The 15,893-nt window shown below is 31.2% G+C and overlaps 1 protein-coding gene across 1 annotated transcript in view; it reads left to right on the forward strand.

Annotated features, from left to right (window-relative positions):
- The window catches only part of CASD1 (CAS1 domain containing 1), a 50,401-nt gene that overhangs the window by 10,260 nt on the left and 24,248 nt on the right, over window positions 1–15,893 (forward strand). The window contains exons 4-8 of the mRNA XM_025046808.1: window positions 7,136–7,180; window positions 8,200–8,262; window positions 12,554–12,598; window positions 12,977–13,100; window positions 14,267–14,506. Coding sequence (XP_024902576.1) covers window positions 7,136–7,180; window positions 8,200–8,262; window positions 12,554–12,598; window positions 12,977–13,100; window positions 14,267–14,506 — 517 coding nt within the window. The remainder of the gene's footprint in view (window positions 1–7,135; window positions 7,181–8,199; window positions 8,263–12,553; window positions 12,599–12,976; window positions 13,101–14,266; window positions 14,507–15,893) is intronic.

A 15,893-nucleotide genomic window follows, 5' to 3' on the forward strand; every position in this document is an offset into this window, starting at 1 on the left:
ACCACTTATTTCACCATATTATTATATAATCAATGTAAGTATCTTCATGATGGCAACATACTATTGAGTGGGTATAATGTAATTTTGTATAATCCTCCCTTTTTAAAAACTTTTTGTAGGTTTTTTTTTTATTTTGCAATTTAAAAGAGGACATTTTCAATGATATCTGTGTGAAAATTTTGCTTTTTCAATTATTTCCTTAGGGTGAGATCGCTATAATGCAAATTTTAGATTAAAGTATATATCATGATGGCAACATACTATTGAGTGGGTATAATGTAATTTTGTATAATCCTCCCTTTTTAAAAACTTTTTGTAGGTTTTTTTTTTATTTTGCAATTTAAAAGAGGACATTTTCAATGATATCTGTGTGAAAATTTTGCTTTTTCAATTATTTCCTTAGGGTGAGATCGCTATAATGCAAATTTTAGATTAAAGTATATAGATGCTTTAAAAATTATTGATTGTATTGCTAAACTTTCAATTTATACTGTAAGCAGTGTACATTAGGGCCTAATTTTCTGCAGCCTTGCTGGTACTGGGCAGTCATGCTATATAATTAAAACAACAGTGTAACAACAAATTTATGCTCTTTTTATAGAAAATTTCTTATTTTAAAAATATGTCTTCTTGGTAAGTGTTCTTCTAGCAGAATAAACAAAATCTAACACACACAGATATTTTTAAAAACTAACAAATATGAAGATCTCTATGTTTGTTGATAATTAACTTTTTTTGAATTATATCATATAATCCTTCTGTTTATCCATTTTTAAGTGATCCAAGGTTCTAATCCCTGTCTTCAACTGCATATGATTGGGAGTAGGGGAATGGCAAGGAGTGAAAAGTGAAGTACAAGAAAGTTGAGAATTGTAGGGGAAATAACTCATGAATTTATGATGAAAATCTGCCTGTACACATCACCTTGTCCTGTAGTAAAGAGCTGAAAAATTAGGGACTTCACAAGTAAGTAGGTAGGCACATAGTGATGATGGTAGTGGATACTAAAGTCTTAGAAACTATTCCTTGTGTTAAGAGTCCTTAGAATATTAGATGTTTTGTCCTCTAGGAAAGAGAAGAGTGCTAGATTTTAAAAAGCTGAATTGGAAAATAATAAAGTCAACTTTTCAATGTATTTGGTATCTATAAATGTAGTTTCCACTTGTATTTATACACATAAAATTATACAGACGAGTTGAAATTAATGACATGAAATTATCACAGTTCAAAGTAAAAAAAACTTTAGTAAACTTCTAAAAAGTAGAGAGATTTCTGATTTCAAAGAAACAGTTTTTAAATTTCTAGGCTTAGAAATATTCAATATTTATATTAAATATAAGTATTATATTTATTTCTGAAAATTGGGATAATAGATTTGTTAGTTGAAAAAAGATTTAGTGGTTTAGTCTACGGCCAAAAGTAGGTACAATATAGTACATTGTTTCTGAGCCCTAGTTATAATACCTAGGTTTCCAGTTTTTATTTTCTAGATGTGCAGTTATCCCACAATTATCATACAAGATACCTTTAAATTTATAGGCATTTAATAAAGAAACAAAGACAGCTTGTCACAATCTTAAAGGGACAGTTATTGAGAAACTTTAATTCATACTGCTAGTGGAACATTTGGGAAATTATGTTTTAGTTCTCTTGTTTCTGAACAATTTGAGGATCAGGATTGTGTATTATTATTTTTTAAAAATACATTTTTGTGCCTACTATAGCCTGGCATATTGTAAAAGCTGATTATTATTATTATTATTACTATTTAAACTTGGTATGGGTTTGAGTGGAATAGGAGTATTGCAATAATTCTTCATTTCAATTTGTTTCTTTTCTATATTGAGGCAAATTTTTTTTAGAAAAGAAGCTTTAAAGTAGGACTTTTTTCAAACTATATTTTATGGAAGACTAATTCTGTGTGAAGCTCTGGTCAAATAAGTTTGGACAGAGCTGGATATCATATCCTTGTCTTAGATGGTATTAATTTAGGCTAGGATATTAAAAACTTGAGAAGTCTTGCAGTAAAGAAACCTGTTTGTTTTGCTTCCAGCCAGCGGGCAAGCTAGGTACTCTGGGGGCTCCTTCTACCTCAAACCAACTAAATCAAAGATTAAAAAAAAATACTTGTTGATGTATTTCTAGACTTCGAGGAAATGGGAGACATTCCCCCAAAAGGGACAAACTATGAGGCAAAACCAGAGATGAGAACAATAACAGTAGGTATGCAGTAGAGATTCAGGTTGCCCTGAAGCCAGATGCCAATAACTATAATGCTCTATATGTAAAAAACTAAGCTTTGGACCAGCATATTTCTCAGTAGTAATATTGGAAGCCAGAGGACAATAAAATAATAGCTTTAATGTTCTGAGAGAAAGTAAGTTTCAACCTAGAATTGTACACCTAGCATGAAATTTTCTCTATTCTTGAAATATAGGACATTTTCAGATAAACAAAAACTATGAGGGTTTATTGTCACATAGATTTATACTAAAGGATTTTCTGAAGGATAAACTTCAGGAAGGAGAAAAATAAGAAAAAAATCTGAAATATAAAAGCAATATTTAAAGAAAATAGTAAATGTATATGTAAATATAAACAGATAGTCCCTGTATAAAATAATAATGGCTTTTTACACTTTATAAAAAGACTGTACTAAAGAACTGGCCAATAATAGGATATAAGTCAGAGGGAAATTACCACAAAGTATTCTAATGTCCTCCTTACTCTTTAAGGTATTATCTTTCTGTAGAACTTAAAGATGCATAGTAAAACTTCAAGGGCGAGGATTAAAAGTATAAATTAGGATGTGTAAATTCCAAACCAGAAGAAGAAAAAAAAATTAAACAAAACCAAATTTACTTAATACTAAATATGTTTTATACACACACACACACACACACACACACACACACATCCATACCCCTACGTACACGTGCATATATATATACACACAAAACCACTTATATGTACATACAAAACATTGGTGTTTACATATATGTATATAAAAATATGTATGCGTGAAGGAGCTAGAAACCAAAAAGTAAGGTAGTGGAAACATTTATAATCAATAGTTTAAACTTGTCAGCTAAACACAGATTTTCAGATTGATTTTAAAAGAACTTTCTGCTGCTTAAAAAGATATACCTTAAGATAAATTTTAAGGCAAAAAGCGTTATCAGGGTTATAGATAATTTTTAATGACGAAAAGTTCAAATTACTAAGATTTTTAAACATGTAAGCATTTAATAAATTAGTCTTAAAATGAATAAAGGAAAATTAATATGATTACATGAGAAGTTGACAAATTCTCCATCATAGTAGGAGAACTGCACTGCTCATGCAATTACTGATAGGACAAACAAATAAAATTAGTAAACACGTAGTAGACTATTAACATGATGATTTTACAAACTTATTGCACAGTACTTAAAAGAATACACCAAAATTCAGAGAATACATTTTTTCAAAGCACACATGGAATGTTTGGTTTTTTGGTTTTTGTTTTGTTTTGTTTTTTACCATATTTTGGGCCATTAAGCAGGTTCCAAAAATACCAGAACTGGTATCATTGTTTCTCTATTTGGTAAGTTCTTTTATATTCTTAACTTAACCTGACAAAAATTCTAGAAGCCTGCAGTAAATGTTCTTAGTGGTGAAATATTAGACACATTTCCATTAAACTCAGGAAGAAGGCAAGGATTTTCAAATTTAGCTTCTATTCCACATCATATTGGAGGTCCTTAGCCAAAGAAAGATAATTTGAAGATGTAAGGATTCTAAAGAAATAAACTCAGGATTTCATATTATGTAATTATCCACAAGGAAAACCCCAAAGAATCTATAGAAAATTTGCTAGATATAATACAAATTTTAATAAGATAGCTGATTATAAGATGAACATGCAAAAATTAATTATAGTAACTCAATAAATTTGTTAAAAATTAATTTCATATCCACTTACCAGGAATATAGAGTTTAGAAGCACTGTTTAAAATATACTATAGTAACAAAAACCATATAATATCTAGGAATAAACCTAGCAAGTGTGCAAGATCTGTATGCAGAAAAAAATTATAAAATTTTACTCAAAAACAATTTAAAATTATATAATTAAATGGAAGATTTATACTATATTCTGGAATGGGAAAACTCAATACTGTAAAGGTGTCAGTTATTCTCAAATTGATCTATAAGTTCAACATAATTAAAATAAAATCGTAATAGGGTTTGTTGTGGAACTTTACCAGTTGATTCTAAATTTTATATGGAAGAGCAGTGGACCAAGAATAACCATGACAAATCTGAAAAACCAGATGGAAAGGACTTGTTCTCTAATATCAAGACTTATTTTAACTGTATTAATTAAGACAGTGTGGTATCAGTAGAGCTAAACAAAGAATCTAAAGGAGCAGAATATAGAGCTCTAAAATAGACACATGCACATACAAAACCTTAAAAGTAGCAGATACGCCACTAAAGATCCCTGGGGAAAAGAAAGTCTATTAAATTAGTGATAGTGAAGCAACTGGTTATGTATATGGAAAAAAAACTAAAATTGGACCCCTACCATATACTACCAAGTAAAATCATTTCTAGATAAATTCAGACTTAAATGTGGAAGCCAAAACTTCAAAACCTTTAGAAAACAAATGTAGGAGATCTTTATTACCTGAAGTAAGTGAAAGTTTCTTAATAAGAAACAGAAAGTACTAAACATAAATTTACATACTTAAGATTAAGACCATCTATTCATTAAAAAGTACTTTAAAGAAAAAAGACTAGTTATAAACTGAAGGAAGATATTTGTAACATATTTAAGAGATATAAAAACCACAAATTAGTAAAAATGACAGCCTACCAAGAAGCAGAGGGGAAAAACATGACCAGGCATTTCACAAAAGAGACAACATAAATCCCAGTGTAAATCTAAAAGATATTTAACTTTATTAGTAATCAGATAAATGCAAATTAAGACCATAACAAGATACTATTTTATACCTACTTTAGTGGCAAATATTAAATTTGACAATGGCAAAATATCTGGTCTGACAAGCTATGTTAATGAAAGTATTAATTATTACAAACACTTGAGAAAATAATTTGTATTAGGTGAGGGTGAACATTTGTATAAAACCTTTAGAACTATTTAGAGAAACGCTTACACATGTACTAAGTGACATATACAAGAAGGTAACTGTCAGTGCTGTTTATAATCTGGATTTGGTCCCTTCTATCACTGACCTAGACTACAAAAATAATAAATGTAATATTTGATAGATAAATTTTTAAAGGCCAGAGAATGTTCTAGATTAAATGAGACTGAAGAGACATGATAATTAAATGTAATACCTGATTTTAATTAAATTCTACATTAAAATATAAGAACTATAGAGAAGCATCAGGAAATTGGGGAAACTTGAACATAGATGTATATTAATATTATTTTATCACTTTGAAATTTCTTAGATGGGGTTATATTGTTGAAGTTATGTAAGAGAACATCCATATTATTGAGAGATATATGCTTAAGTCTTCAGGGGTGAAATCTTATGATATCTGCAGTTTACTTTCATGTGTTTTAGCAAAAGGGTGTTTGGGTGTTCATTATAATTTTGTCAAATTTACCATCTTTGCTGTAAGTTTGAAATTTTTCAAAATTTCAAACAACATATTATTTAAGGATGCATATATATTTGTAACAAAACTATATAATAGACAATACATAAACAAAATTTAAGACAGTGGTTTCTTTAAGAGGAGAAGTTCACATAAGTCATTCAGTGCATTGGTAATGCTCTGATTTGTGCCATGGATTCATGAGTGCTTATATATTTTTACTGTGCTTTGTGACTTACATATATGTGGCATATTCTTTTGTATATATCATGTCACATTAAAATAAGAAGAAAGAAGTTGAATTGACTGAGCTATGTAAAAGGAGGGGAAATAAAGTTCATGACATATTTCTCTGAGGAAAAATTTTAACAAGGTCGGGATGGGGTAGAATCACATTTGCGTGATTTTGTCTGACCCAGTATTTCCCAGACTTATTTCACCAAAGATAGTCTTTTCATATAACATACCTTAAAGTTCCATTGAATTAATGGTACCAAGAGTTTTTTCAGGAAATGCTGCAGCAGGACTAACAAAAATTTTAAAAATTAGCTTGTTGATAAAAGCAAACTTTATTTAACGTATATAAAAATAAATGCTATCTGGTTAAATTAATGAAAAGATTTTAACCTTGGCTTTAGAAAGAGAATTAGCTTATTGACCACTTCTATCCTGTAACCCCACCCTGGGTTTTAACTCTGAAAGGATCTCTCTTCTTTATATGGAACACTTGTTTATAAGAAGTTGTCTCCAGATTTTAATTTTTTTCTACAACTAGACTGTTTATGTACTGTCTTCAAAGTGAAACCTATAATAACCTAGAATCATATATGTCTATTCCTGTTCAGATGTATATGGACCTATGCTCATATTGATGAGAATGGATTAGATGTTGCTGCAGCAACAAAGCACTCTAGAATTTTAACAAAAGTTCATTTCTCGCTTAGCACTGCATGTCCTAGATGGGTTAACAAGAGGCCTTGCTCCACACAGTCATGCGAGGATTCTTGCTGTTGGAATTTTTACCATCTTATAGTTGTACTGTTTAGAACATTTAGATTTTCAGTCTCTGCACCAGATTAAGCCAGACTAGGAATTGCCTTGGGAAATTCAGCCCAGAAGTGACCCACATTACATATAGCCACAATACTTTGGCCAGAACTAATCATGTATGGAAATGTAGGCGAGCAATTCGTCTCTGCCATAAATAATAGTAAGACTAAATCGAAATCATGTCAATCGTGGCAAAAAAATAATTTATGTTGGCATGTTCACGTATCTGTTTGTTTGTAGTTAAGGTTTTATTTTTGAACTACATCTTAGACATTGAAAGTCACATGTAAATCATTTAACTCTACTGTCACTTTTTGGTATTTTATGCAGGTCTTTTCCTCTTTGGGTTGAATATAGATAATTGAGATATGATGCATAAATAAATCAAAAAAAGGAGCTAAAGGGAGAATTATTTACATAAAATTTATATGTTAATATTTCTGTTTTCTCATTTTCTTTATGGCAGCATGAAAACATTCCTTTTGAAGACAGGATTTCATCAGTTAAAGTGGTAAGTTCATATAATAGTAAGCTAAACGTTATAATGGCAAAACAATATTCATTGTTAATTTATTTGCAGATCAGCTAATGCTTTGTACATACTAAATATATGTCAGTGTGTAGAGAGTAGATAAGAATAGTAAAGTAATTGAATAAATGTTTGTGTGTACTGTTTTTGTGTAATAAAATAGAAAATTTGGTCTTGGATGTTTAGCCAAGAAAAAATAATCTTGTACATTAATTCGAAATCAGTATGTATTCAGGATTAATGACCATGAGAGAATATATGTGAATTTTCTGAATTCCCAGTCACAGTGACTTCTCCTAAATACTGAGAATACAGTGAAAATCAAGACAAAAATGTCCTAGACCTACTGGAACTTCCAAGTCATTATAGTTCTCTACATACAAATAAATGTGAGATAAGGATAGCAAAAAGGAAGAAGTGGGGCATTAGGAATGTACATAGCAGAAAATTAAAAGTAGTTTTCCTCTTTGAAGAAGTGATGGCTTAACTGAGACCTCAGAGATTAGTAGGAGCTAGTCAGGCTCAGTGGAAGAGTTTATGAGCATTTTAGGCAGAAGGAACAGTGCAAATTCCTGGAGAAAGGAGCGCAGAGAGCATTTTAGGAGCTGAAGGAGAACCAAAAAGTACTTAAAGCAAGGAAGAAGGTGGCAGGAGAAAAGACAGAATGCCTCACAGAGGCCAGATCCTGCACCTTCTTAGCAATCTTAAGGACTTGAATTTATTCTGAGGGCAATTGAAATATCTTGAATATTTAAGAACGTGGCAAGATCACATTTCAGATTTTTTAAAGATTACTCTGATTAAAATGCATAAAGTAGTTCAGAAGAAAGCAAAAGTGGATATAAGAACTATTGTGCAACTCTTGCAAATTGAGATGAGAGATGAAGATTTCATAGAGAAGGTGGTGTCTTTGAAGTACTCAGGAAGAGATACGTTAATGTTTATTTTGAATGGTGGACGTAACAGTTTCTTTGACTCTTTCTTTTCTTAATTTCTCTTAGGATTTTCTGTGGCATCCAGAAGTTAATGGTTCTATGAAACAGTGTATCAAGGTGTGGACTGAGGTCTGTATTTGAAAATGTAGACCTTTCTGGTTTTATGAAACCAAATTTTAAAAGCTCATATGCATCCACTGTTTTTCTCCCCTTCCTCACCTGTCCCCCTTTCCTGTACTTTATACATCCTTCTTGATAGCAACTAAGCTGTGCTAGATCGAATCTATCACTTTACTGAGAAGAGAAAGTATTTTGATCCAGTATCTCTGTTATCACTATTCTAACCCTAAGATAATTGTGCTTATACCACACTTTCCAGACTTAAAATTTTTTGTTACTGCTGTCTCAGTTAATTCAAGCCCAAGTAATCTTTCAGCACAGTACACATTCCCTTGAGCATTTTTCCACTTTGTCCTTTAAATTATGCTCAGGTACTTCAGAAAACTTTTTTTTTTTTTTTTACATTTTCTTCCCTTTTATCTCTACATTTGTGACATAAAAGTTGAGACTGGAATGTTTTGGCTTATAATGTTCAGAGATAAATTATATATAAAGGCAAGCATGCTATTAAGATCAGAAAATCCCTAAGTTCCCACAAGCCCACTTTAGAATTTCTGTGGTAGTCTCCAAATAGCTCCTCGTCAGTCCTTTAGTTAAAAATGTATTCATTCCAAGAGGGGTTTGCATTTGGGATGGATAAAACAATGTTCAGTTTTGTTGACCTTATTTTGTTTAATTTACTTGTATTACAGAGGTAGTTTTCTTTTCTTCTTTTCACAGTATATTTAGGACTATAACTACTTCATACACGAAATAAGCTTTTTAGGATTTGGTGGGAAGCTAGTCAACATTTCTAACTTTATTTGTGTGTGTATGTGTGTGTAAATGTGTTTAAGTTTTTAAAGAAAACAAACATGTAGATAGCTTCTAAAATTCAACTTTCTGGTAAATTGAGGTCTCACATAATTGTATTTTGTATTTATTGATATATTTTTAAATGTCCAGAAGTATAGAAAAATTTATGTGTATATTTCAAATGATTTAACATGTTTCATATTTGTGAAGGTATATCCATTAAAGTAGTAGAAAATCATAGTTAAACAAGTATCAGTTCAGTATAATTTATAGGTCCTTTAAGTTTATAGAAAACCTTTGTTTTTTACTAACCTGGAGGTATATTTCACATCGAGATTTTCAGTTTTTATAATTTGCTAAAACTAGTTTTTGTAGCTTGAGATTCTGTTGTAAAATTCCTTATGATTATTGGAGGAAAGGAAAGATTCACCTTCTTTAAGTAGGTAGCCATGTAATTACTTAAGATTGATTCATTGATTGGTTTTGTTTATTCAGAGACTATGTCTGTATTTATGTATTTATTTTTTACTGTTTCCGTAGTACGCTGCTAGATCCTGAGAATACAAAGACCCGTTTTCTTATGTATATACTATTGCTAGTTTTTGTGCTCCATATTAGGATTGTGGCTGGGAATTAGCCCACTCTCAGCCCTTGAAGGATTTGCAATCTAGTGGATAGTGACTTTCTAATGAATAATGATATGCTAAGATGAAGGGTAACAACAGATTGAGTACAAAGGACCATGAAAGCCCCATAGATCAAGGCACTTAGGATGGGGGTTGGTAAGAGTATAAGTGATAATCTAAGAAGCTTTACAGAGGAGGTAGTATTTCCAGAGAACTATAGGTTGGAAAGAGATAGTCATATGCCTTATATAAATCTATAGGCATAAAAGCAAAGTCGAATTTAGATGATTTTGCTGTTATTCAACAGATACTTATAAATTACCTGCCATGTTCCAGGCACTGAGCTAGACACCAGATTAGACACTGTTGATACCCTGGTTAACAAAATAGAGTTCCTCAAAGAGCTTCTAGATGAGTGGCAGATACAGGTAATTAAGGAAGCAATGTGGCAAGTGCCAAAATAAGGGAATTATAGGGTATAACATCATTACAGAGAGTAGGCATGAAATGTAATTTTAAAAGTTTCAAAATTAGTTTTCAGATACAGTAATCTTAAAGGTGAGGATCTGGAGTGAGAAATGAGTTATCCCATGCAATAGAAATAGCAAATGCAAAGATGCTCAAGATATAGTCTATTCAGGGAATCACCAGCAGTTTTTGTGTGACTAGAGCTAGAATTCAGAATGCTCCTTTATTTATGTTTGGCTTTGGTTGTTAATATGTGCTTTATTTTGTGAGAGAGTTGATAATAGATGAGGTAAGCAGATACTAGATTGTGAATAATATCCTAAGCTATATTCGGTGGCTTGCAGATTTACTTTATCCATTTTTTGAATACTTCTTAATACATCAAAGTGTTATCTTCTAAAAATAAGGATATTGGGTTGAATTCATTTTGAAGGCAGTGGAGAACCACTGAAAGCTTTAAACAGAAGAATAATGCAATCGGTGATATAGTAGTAGGAAATTAGGCTAAATTGTGAAGAAACCAGCAATTTAGATTTAATTCTGTCAGTGAATGGTAGTCATTAAAAAGTATGAGCTACTTCGATGGACTTGGGGAGTCTTGGTATGGAGTGAGACGATATTTGAAATTACTTGAATGGAATAGGCAGAGAGTTTAGAGATTAAAGAAGAGAATTTAGGAACGGAACTATCCAAACAATTATGAGAAGGGGTGGTAAAAGGGGTAAGAGGAAAACAAGAGAAGAATGTCATATAACACACAAGAAAGGAAAGAGTTTTAAAAAGTGGGCAGTCAGTCACTTTAGGAACTAGGTAGGGTAGAATGAAGCTATAGGACTTGGCAATCCAGAGTTCATTAATGGACTCTAAGGGTGAATTATGAAGCCTGAATGGTGAAGCCCGAAATCAAAACATGGTAAATTGAGGCATAAATGAGAAAGAAATTGGCATAGTGAAGGCAGAATGTTCTTCCAAGTAATCTTTTGCTAAGGGTGTGAGGAAAAGAATTTGAGAGTGAGACAAAGTTGAAGGAATATTTTTGACGATAAAGGTGATTTAACACTGTGTAGACTGAGGGAAGGAAGGAGTGGAGATGAGGGATAACATTGATAATACAAGGGTTGAAGGAGATAATGCATGGATTTAGCCCCAGAAGAAAAAGGAAGGGATATAGACAGAGTAAAGGGTTAGCCACTAAGAGGATAGGGACATATTTTCTTTAGTCTCTTGTCTGAGAAGATGGGCTTGGTGAGCATATGGGTGAAGTAAAAATGGAAGAAGGAAGGGAAGGCAGGAGCACACAAGCCAAGTGAATTCTATTTTCTTTGAAATAGAGAACGAGACTTTATGCAGAAAGTGAGGAGAAGGACAAGAGGGAAAGTAAGATTTGGGATAACCACTGTGAGGAATGAGAAAGGGAGCCATCTAGGAATAAGGAAAAAATTTCACTGAAAAGACAATGTAAAATGAAGCACTAAGTACTTTCTTTTAATATAGCTTGTTTTAATATAGATTCTTGCCACCCATGAGATAGGCAGGGAAATATTCTACATATCTTATAAAACGTGGACACAGGCTCAGATTGATTAAGGGTGCTAGACTGGAAAGGGGAATATCTCTGAGGAAAAATAGGTTAATTTTGTTATTTTTCTCTGCTTTTATAGTTTTCTATGAAAGTATATATTACCCTTATAATAAGAGAGTAACTCATTTTATTTTTACGTATAGGTCAGATTTTTTCTAATTTTCCTTTTTTAATTGTCCCTTGTGTAATATCAGGTCTTCTATGTTGTGGGAAGCATTGAACTCAGGTCAGAAGACAAGTTCTGGCTTTGTCCTTGGCAGGCTTTAGCAGTACCCTGTCTACCTTTCTGAGTACAATTTGCATTTGATGAGGATTTCTGCCAAATTTCTCATTTTTTCTGCATTGGGGTCTATAATAACTATCAGTTTATTTTGTTAAATACATATTGGATTTAGCTTTCCCAAAAGATTATGTTTCTTTAGGGCATGGACCTCATATTTTATTTAACACATAAACTGCGTATTCCATGAATACTTTTTAATTGGCTTACATACTAGAGCTTTACTCTTAAGCAATTTACTCACAATTCAAAATAATATTAGGCCATAACTGGATTTCAGTAGTATTTGCTATTTTTTTTTTTTTTTTTGTAAAGAAGACCAAAGAATTAATCCTACAAGCCTCATGCCATCCTGAATAACCATGTAACTAAGTATGGTTGTTTAGACATTGGTTGTCCATCTTGTTGTAATATTCAGTTAAGGAACTCTAGAAAATTAAAATATAGTTAGAAAGAAGAACTTGAATTTAAGGAAAAAGTTAAGCGATGTTACTTTTATTAATTCTATGAACTGGATATAACACATTACAAGGATTTTCCTTTCTTTAGGATTCTGTTGCAAAGCCTCATGTGATTGTAGCAGGAGCTGCCACAGTAAGTTATTATCTGTATTGTTACGTATGATTTTTGTTTCATACTTAAGGACATGCTAAGAAAAAGTTAACTTCTGTTAAATGGAATTCTTGATTGTACTTGTATTTTAATTCCTTTTTCTATTATAATTAATGTCTGATGAATTTTAATAAAAAGACCTGAATGAACTTAGGAAATTTGATGTTAAATGTCAACATTATTTTATATTGGCTTTTTCTAACTGCCTTCATATATTGCATGAAATAATTTGACCATAATTCTAACATTGAATAAAAATGAGAATTATCTTAATAACCTTTGTTACAGTAGAGTAAATTATATACTTAAATTTTTCTGTGATAAATACTGAATTAATGCTTAATTTTCACTTCTTCTTAGTGGTCTATCAAGATTCATAATGGCAGCAATGAAGCGCTTTCCCAATATAAAACGAACATTACCTCCATAGCACCACTTTTAGAAAAACTGGCAAAGACTAGTGATGTTTACTGGGTCTTACAAGGTATGGAATGAGTAATGAAAAAAATGTCATTTTGTATATATTCTGAGGAATAGGTTTTTATTATCTTCTGTTTCAAGAAACAAAATTACTGCTTTATGAGAATAAATTTTGAAATAAGGTTTGCAAAATGAGAATAAATGTGAGTTATTTTCTTTCTTTTTTTGAACTTAGGGAACAGACATCTAATAAATATAAGTAAAAAATAAATAATAAATAAATAAAAATATCTTCCAAGGAGCCTCAACAGGCAGAATACATTCTAAAGGCAAATAAGATGCTTACCTCTGATTTTTTATTTCTTACAAAGTATACTTAATATGATTGGGAAATATAGGAAAAAATTATTAGTCTTTTTCATAACATTAGACTCATTGGAAGTAAATAGCCTTTGGTATTGACAGAATGTATTTAAATTCATACCATCTAGTTTATACTTGATAATGAAATTCTTTAAGAGACAGTTGACATTAGATCAACTCATTTCAGAAGTTTACTGAATGTCCATTATTTAATGCCTAATACCGTATAGGAATCTTTGGGTTTTTTAGCAATTCGACTTTTCAGAAACTCATGATTATTTCTAAGTTGAATGTCAAGCTGAGAGAAATAAAAGGGCTGGTGATAATCTGTATTTATAGACTCATTGTTAACCTTTCTTTTACTAAAATGAGAAAAGGCTAAATTATTTATCGTAAGTGATAAGAGACCTTGATCCTTAATAATATTACCTCTTAATTGTGTGAACAAAGTTTACAGAATTAGGCAGTGACAGGAAGACGAAAAGACTGGCTACTATTCTTAATTAGACAGTCTTCTATAATCCAGTTTTAAATTCCCATTACCTAGTATAATCCAACATCCACAAATTTTAAACTCTTAAAATATGCTGGAACATAAAAATGTCTCCTGAAAGTTTTATACCTGACAGGAGGCCTAAAAGTTGTTTAAATTTGGGGGAGATATTGATTGATTCAAAAATCGAATATAAGATAGGAACGCTATTGCAAATCTTGGCCAGCGTTATTTAAAAATGAATTATTTGGTTCCTGGAATCCTCTGAACTTTAACAATAAAATATGAAATGCAGTCAACTAACTTACATGATCACAATTTGTACCAATAGAGATTTGTTTTACTGTGTTTTTAATAATGTATTTCATATGCAGATCCTGTTTATGAAGATCTATTAAGTGAAAATAGAAAAATGATCACTAATGAGAAGATAGATGCCTACAATGAAGCTGCAGTCAGTATTTTGAATAGTAGCACCAGAAATTCTAAATCAAATGTTAAGATGTTCAGTGTTTCCAAATTAATTGCTCAGGAAACCATCATGGAATCTTTGGATGGCTTACATCTTCCAGAAAAAAGCAGAGAAACTGTAAGAATTCTTGTATCCATCAGTAGTTAGAAACTATAATATCTAAATGGGTATGGCTATAAGTTACTATAAGTGGTAATAAATAATTATTTTATTGCATTCTTAATTACTTGCGGTTATTCTATCTAAACATACATCTAGAAGTAATTTTGCTTTCATCACCTAGCTAAATATATAAATGAGAGTTTTAGTATACTCTAAGAGTGAAAGAAGTTATGAAAAGAGGAAATGAAACTTCATTTATTGAGTCAGTCGCTCTTAATATACCTTGTCTTATAAGAAGCTTATAAGTTCTCAGCACACTCATGTTTGAAATAAATAAAATAACACACTGCTGCTTTATGTTCTTGCCTTAAACCTTAAACTTGCAAGATTCAGCTTCTGCAAAGAGCACATTTTTTATATATATAGAATAATTTTGATTATTTCCTTATAGTTCTTATACTCTAAACATTATTCAAAGTACATAGTAGATACTAAAAAAAATCCATATTTTCAGATGGAAAGGGATGTTAAGTATGAAAGAAAACTGCATAATTATAATTTTTACACATAGTATAACAGATATTATTTGGAGTTACTGTTTTATAAAGCAGTGATTCTTAACCTTTTTGAGGATCACATAACCCCTCTGAGTGTTGGATAAAAAGGAGTGGTTCTGTTCCCACCCTACAGAAAAATGTGTTTGTGTATCTACAGACATGGTTCTCGATATACTTTAAGGGGTATTTTGGACCCCCTGGAACTGATTAAGAACCTTGAGATGGAGTTTATAGGCTGGCATCTGCAAGAGTGCCAGGCACAGAACCTCCTGAAGTCTCAGGGCTGAAAGGATGAGATTTTCTAAATAGTAGAGTACTTTGAATGCTTAGGCTTAAATAATGTAATCATCTAAAAGTTCCAAAGATACCTAGACTATAAGTTTCTATAAAACTAGATTTGACTTCACCTTCAACTAGACAGAATCTTGACAGCTTGCCTAGAATATTTTTATTATAATGAAACCATGTTGAAGATCTCAGATTTTATTTAACATTAGAAATCTTAAAACTGTAGAATCCTAAATGGTCCATAAACTGTAAACCAAATGAAAGGTGTATTACAAGTATTGTTAGCTAAGAATTAATTATAATTTGTGGAAGTTATTTTACATTTTTTTTCACGTCTAAAGACTAGGACTCTCTTAAATATCCTATTTCTGTATTGAACGTCTGCTAATTAAAATCCATTGGTCTTTGACATCTGTCAGTATTTTTCAATTCAAGGCCACATCCTATTAGAAGCCTTAAAATCAGTATTAAAAAAAAAAAAAGAATAAAATAGAAAAATGTCAGAATGCATTCCAGGTAGTAAGGATAGGTATTATTTCCCATGTATGCATCTGGGTCACATTATAAAATGAGTTTTGTTTT

The sequence above is a fragment of the Pteropus alecto genome, unplaced genomic scaffold, assembly GCF_000325575.1.
Source record: "Pteropus alecto unplaced genomic scaffold, ASM32557v1 scaffold21, whole genome shotgun sequence".
Classification (NCBI taxonomy): domain Eukaryota; kingdom Metazoa; phylum Chordata; class Mammalia; order Chiroptera; family Pteropodidae; genus Pteropus; species Pteropus alecto.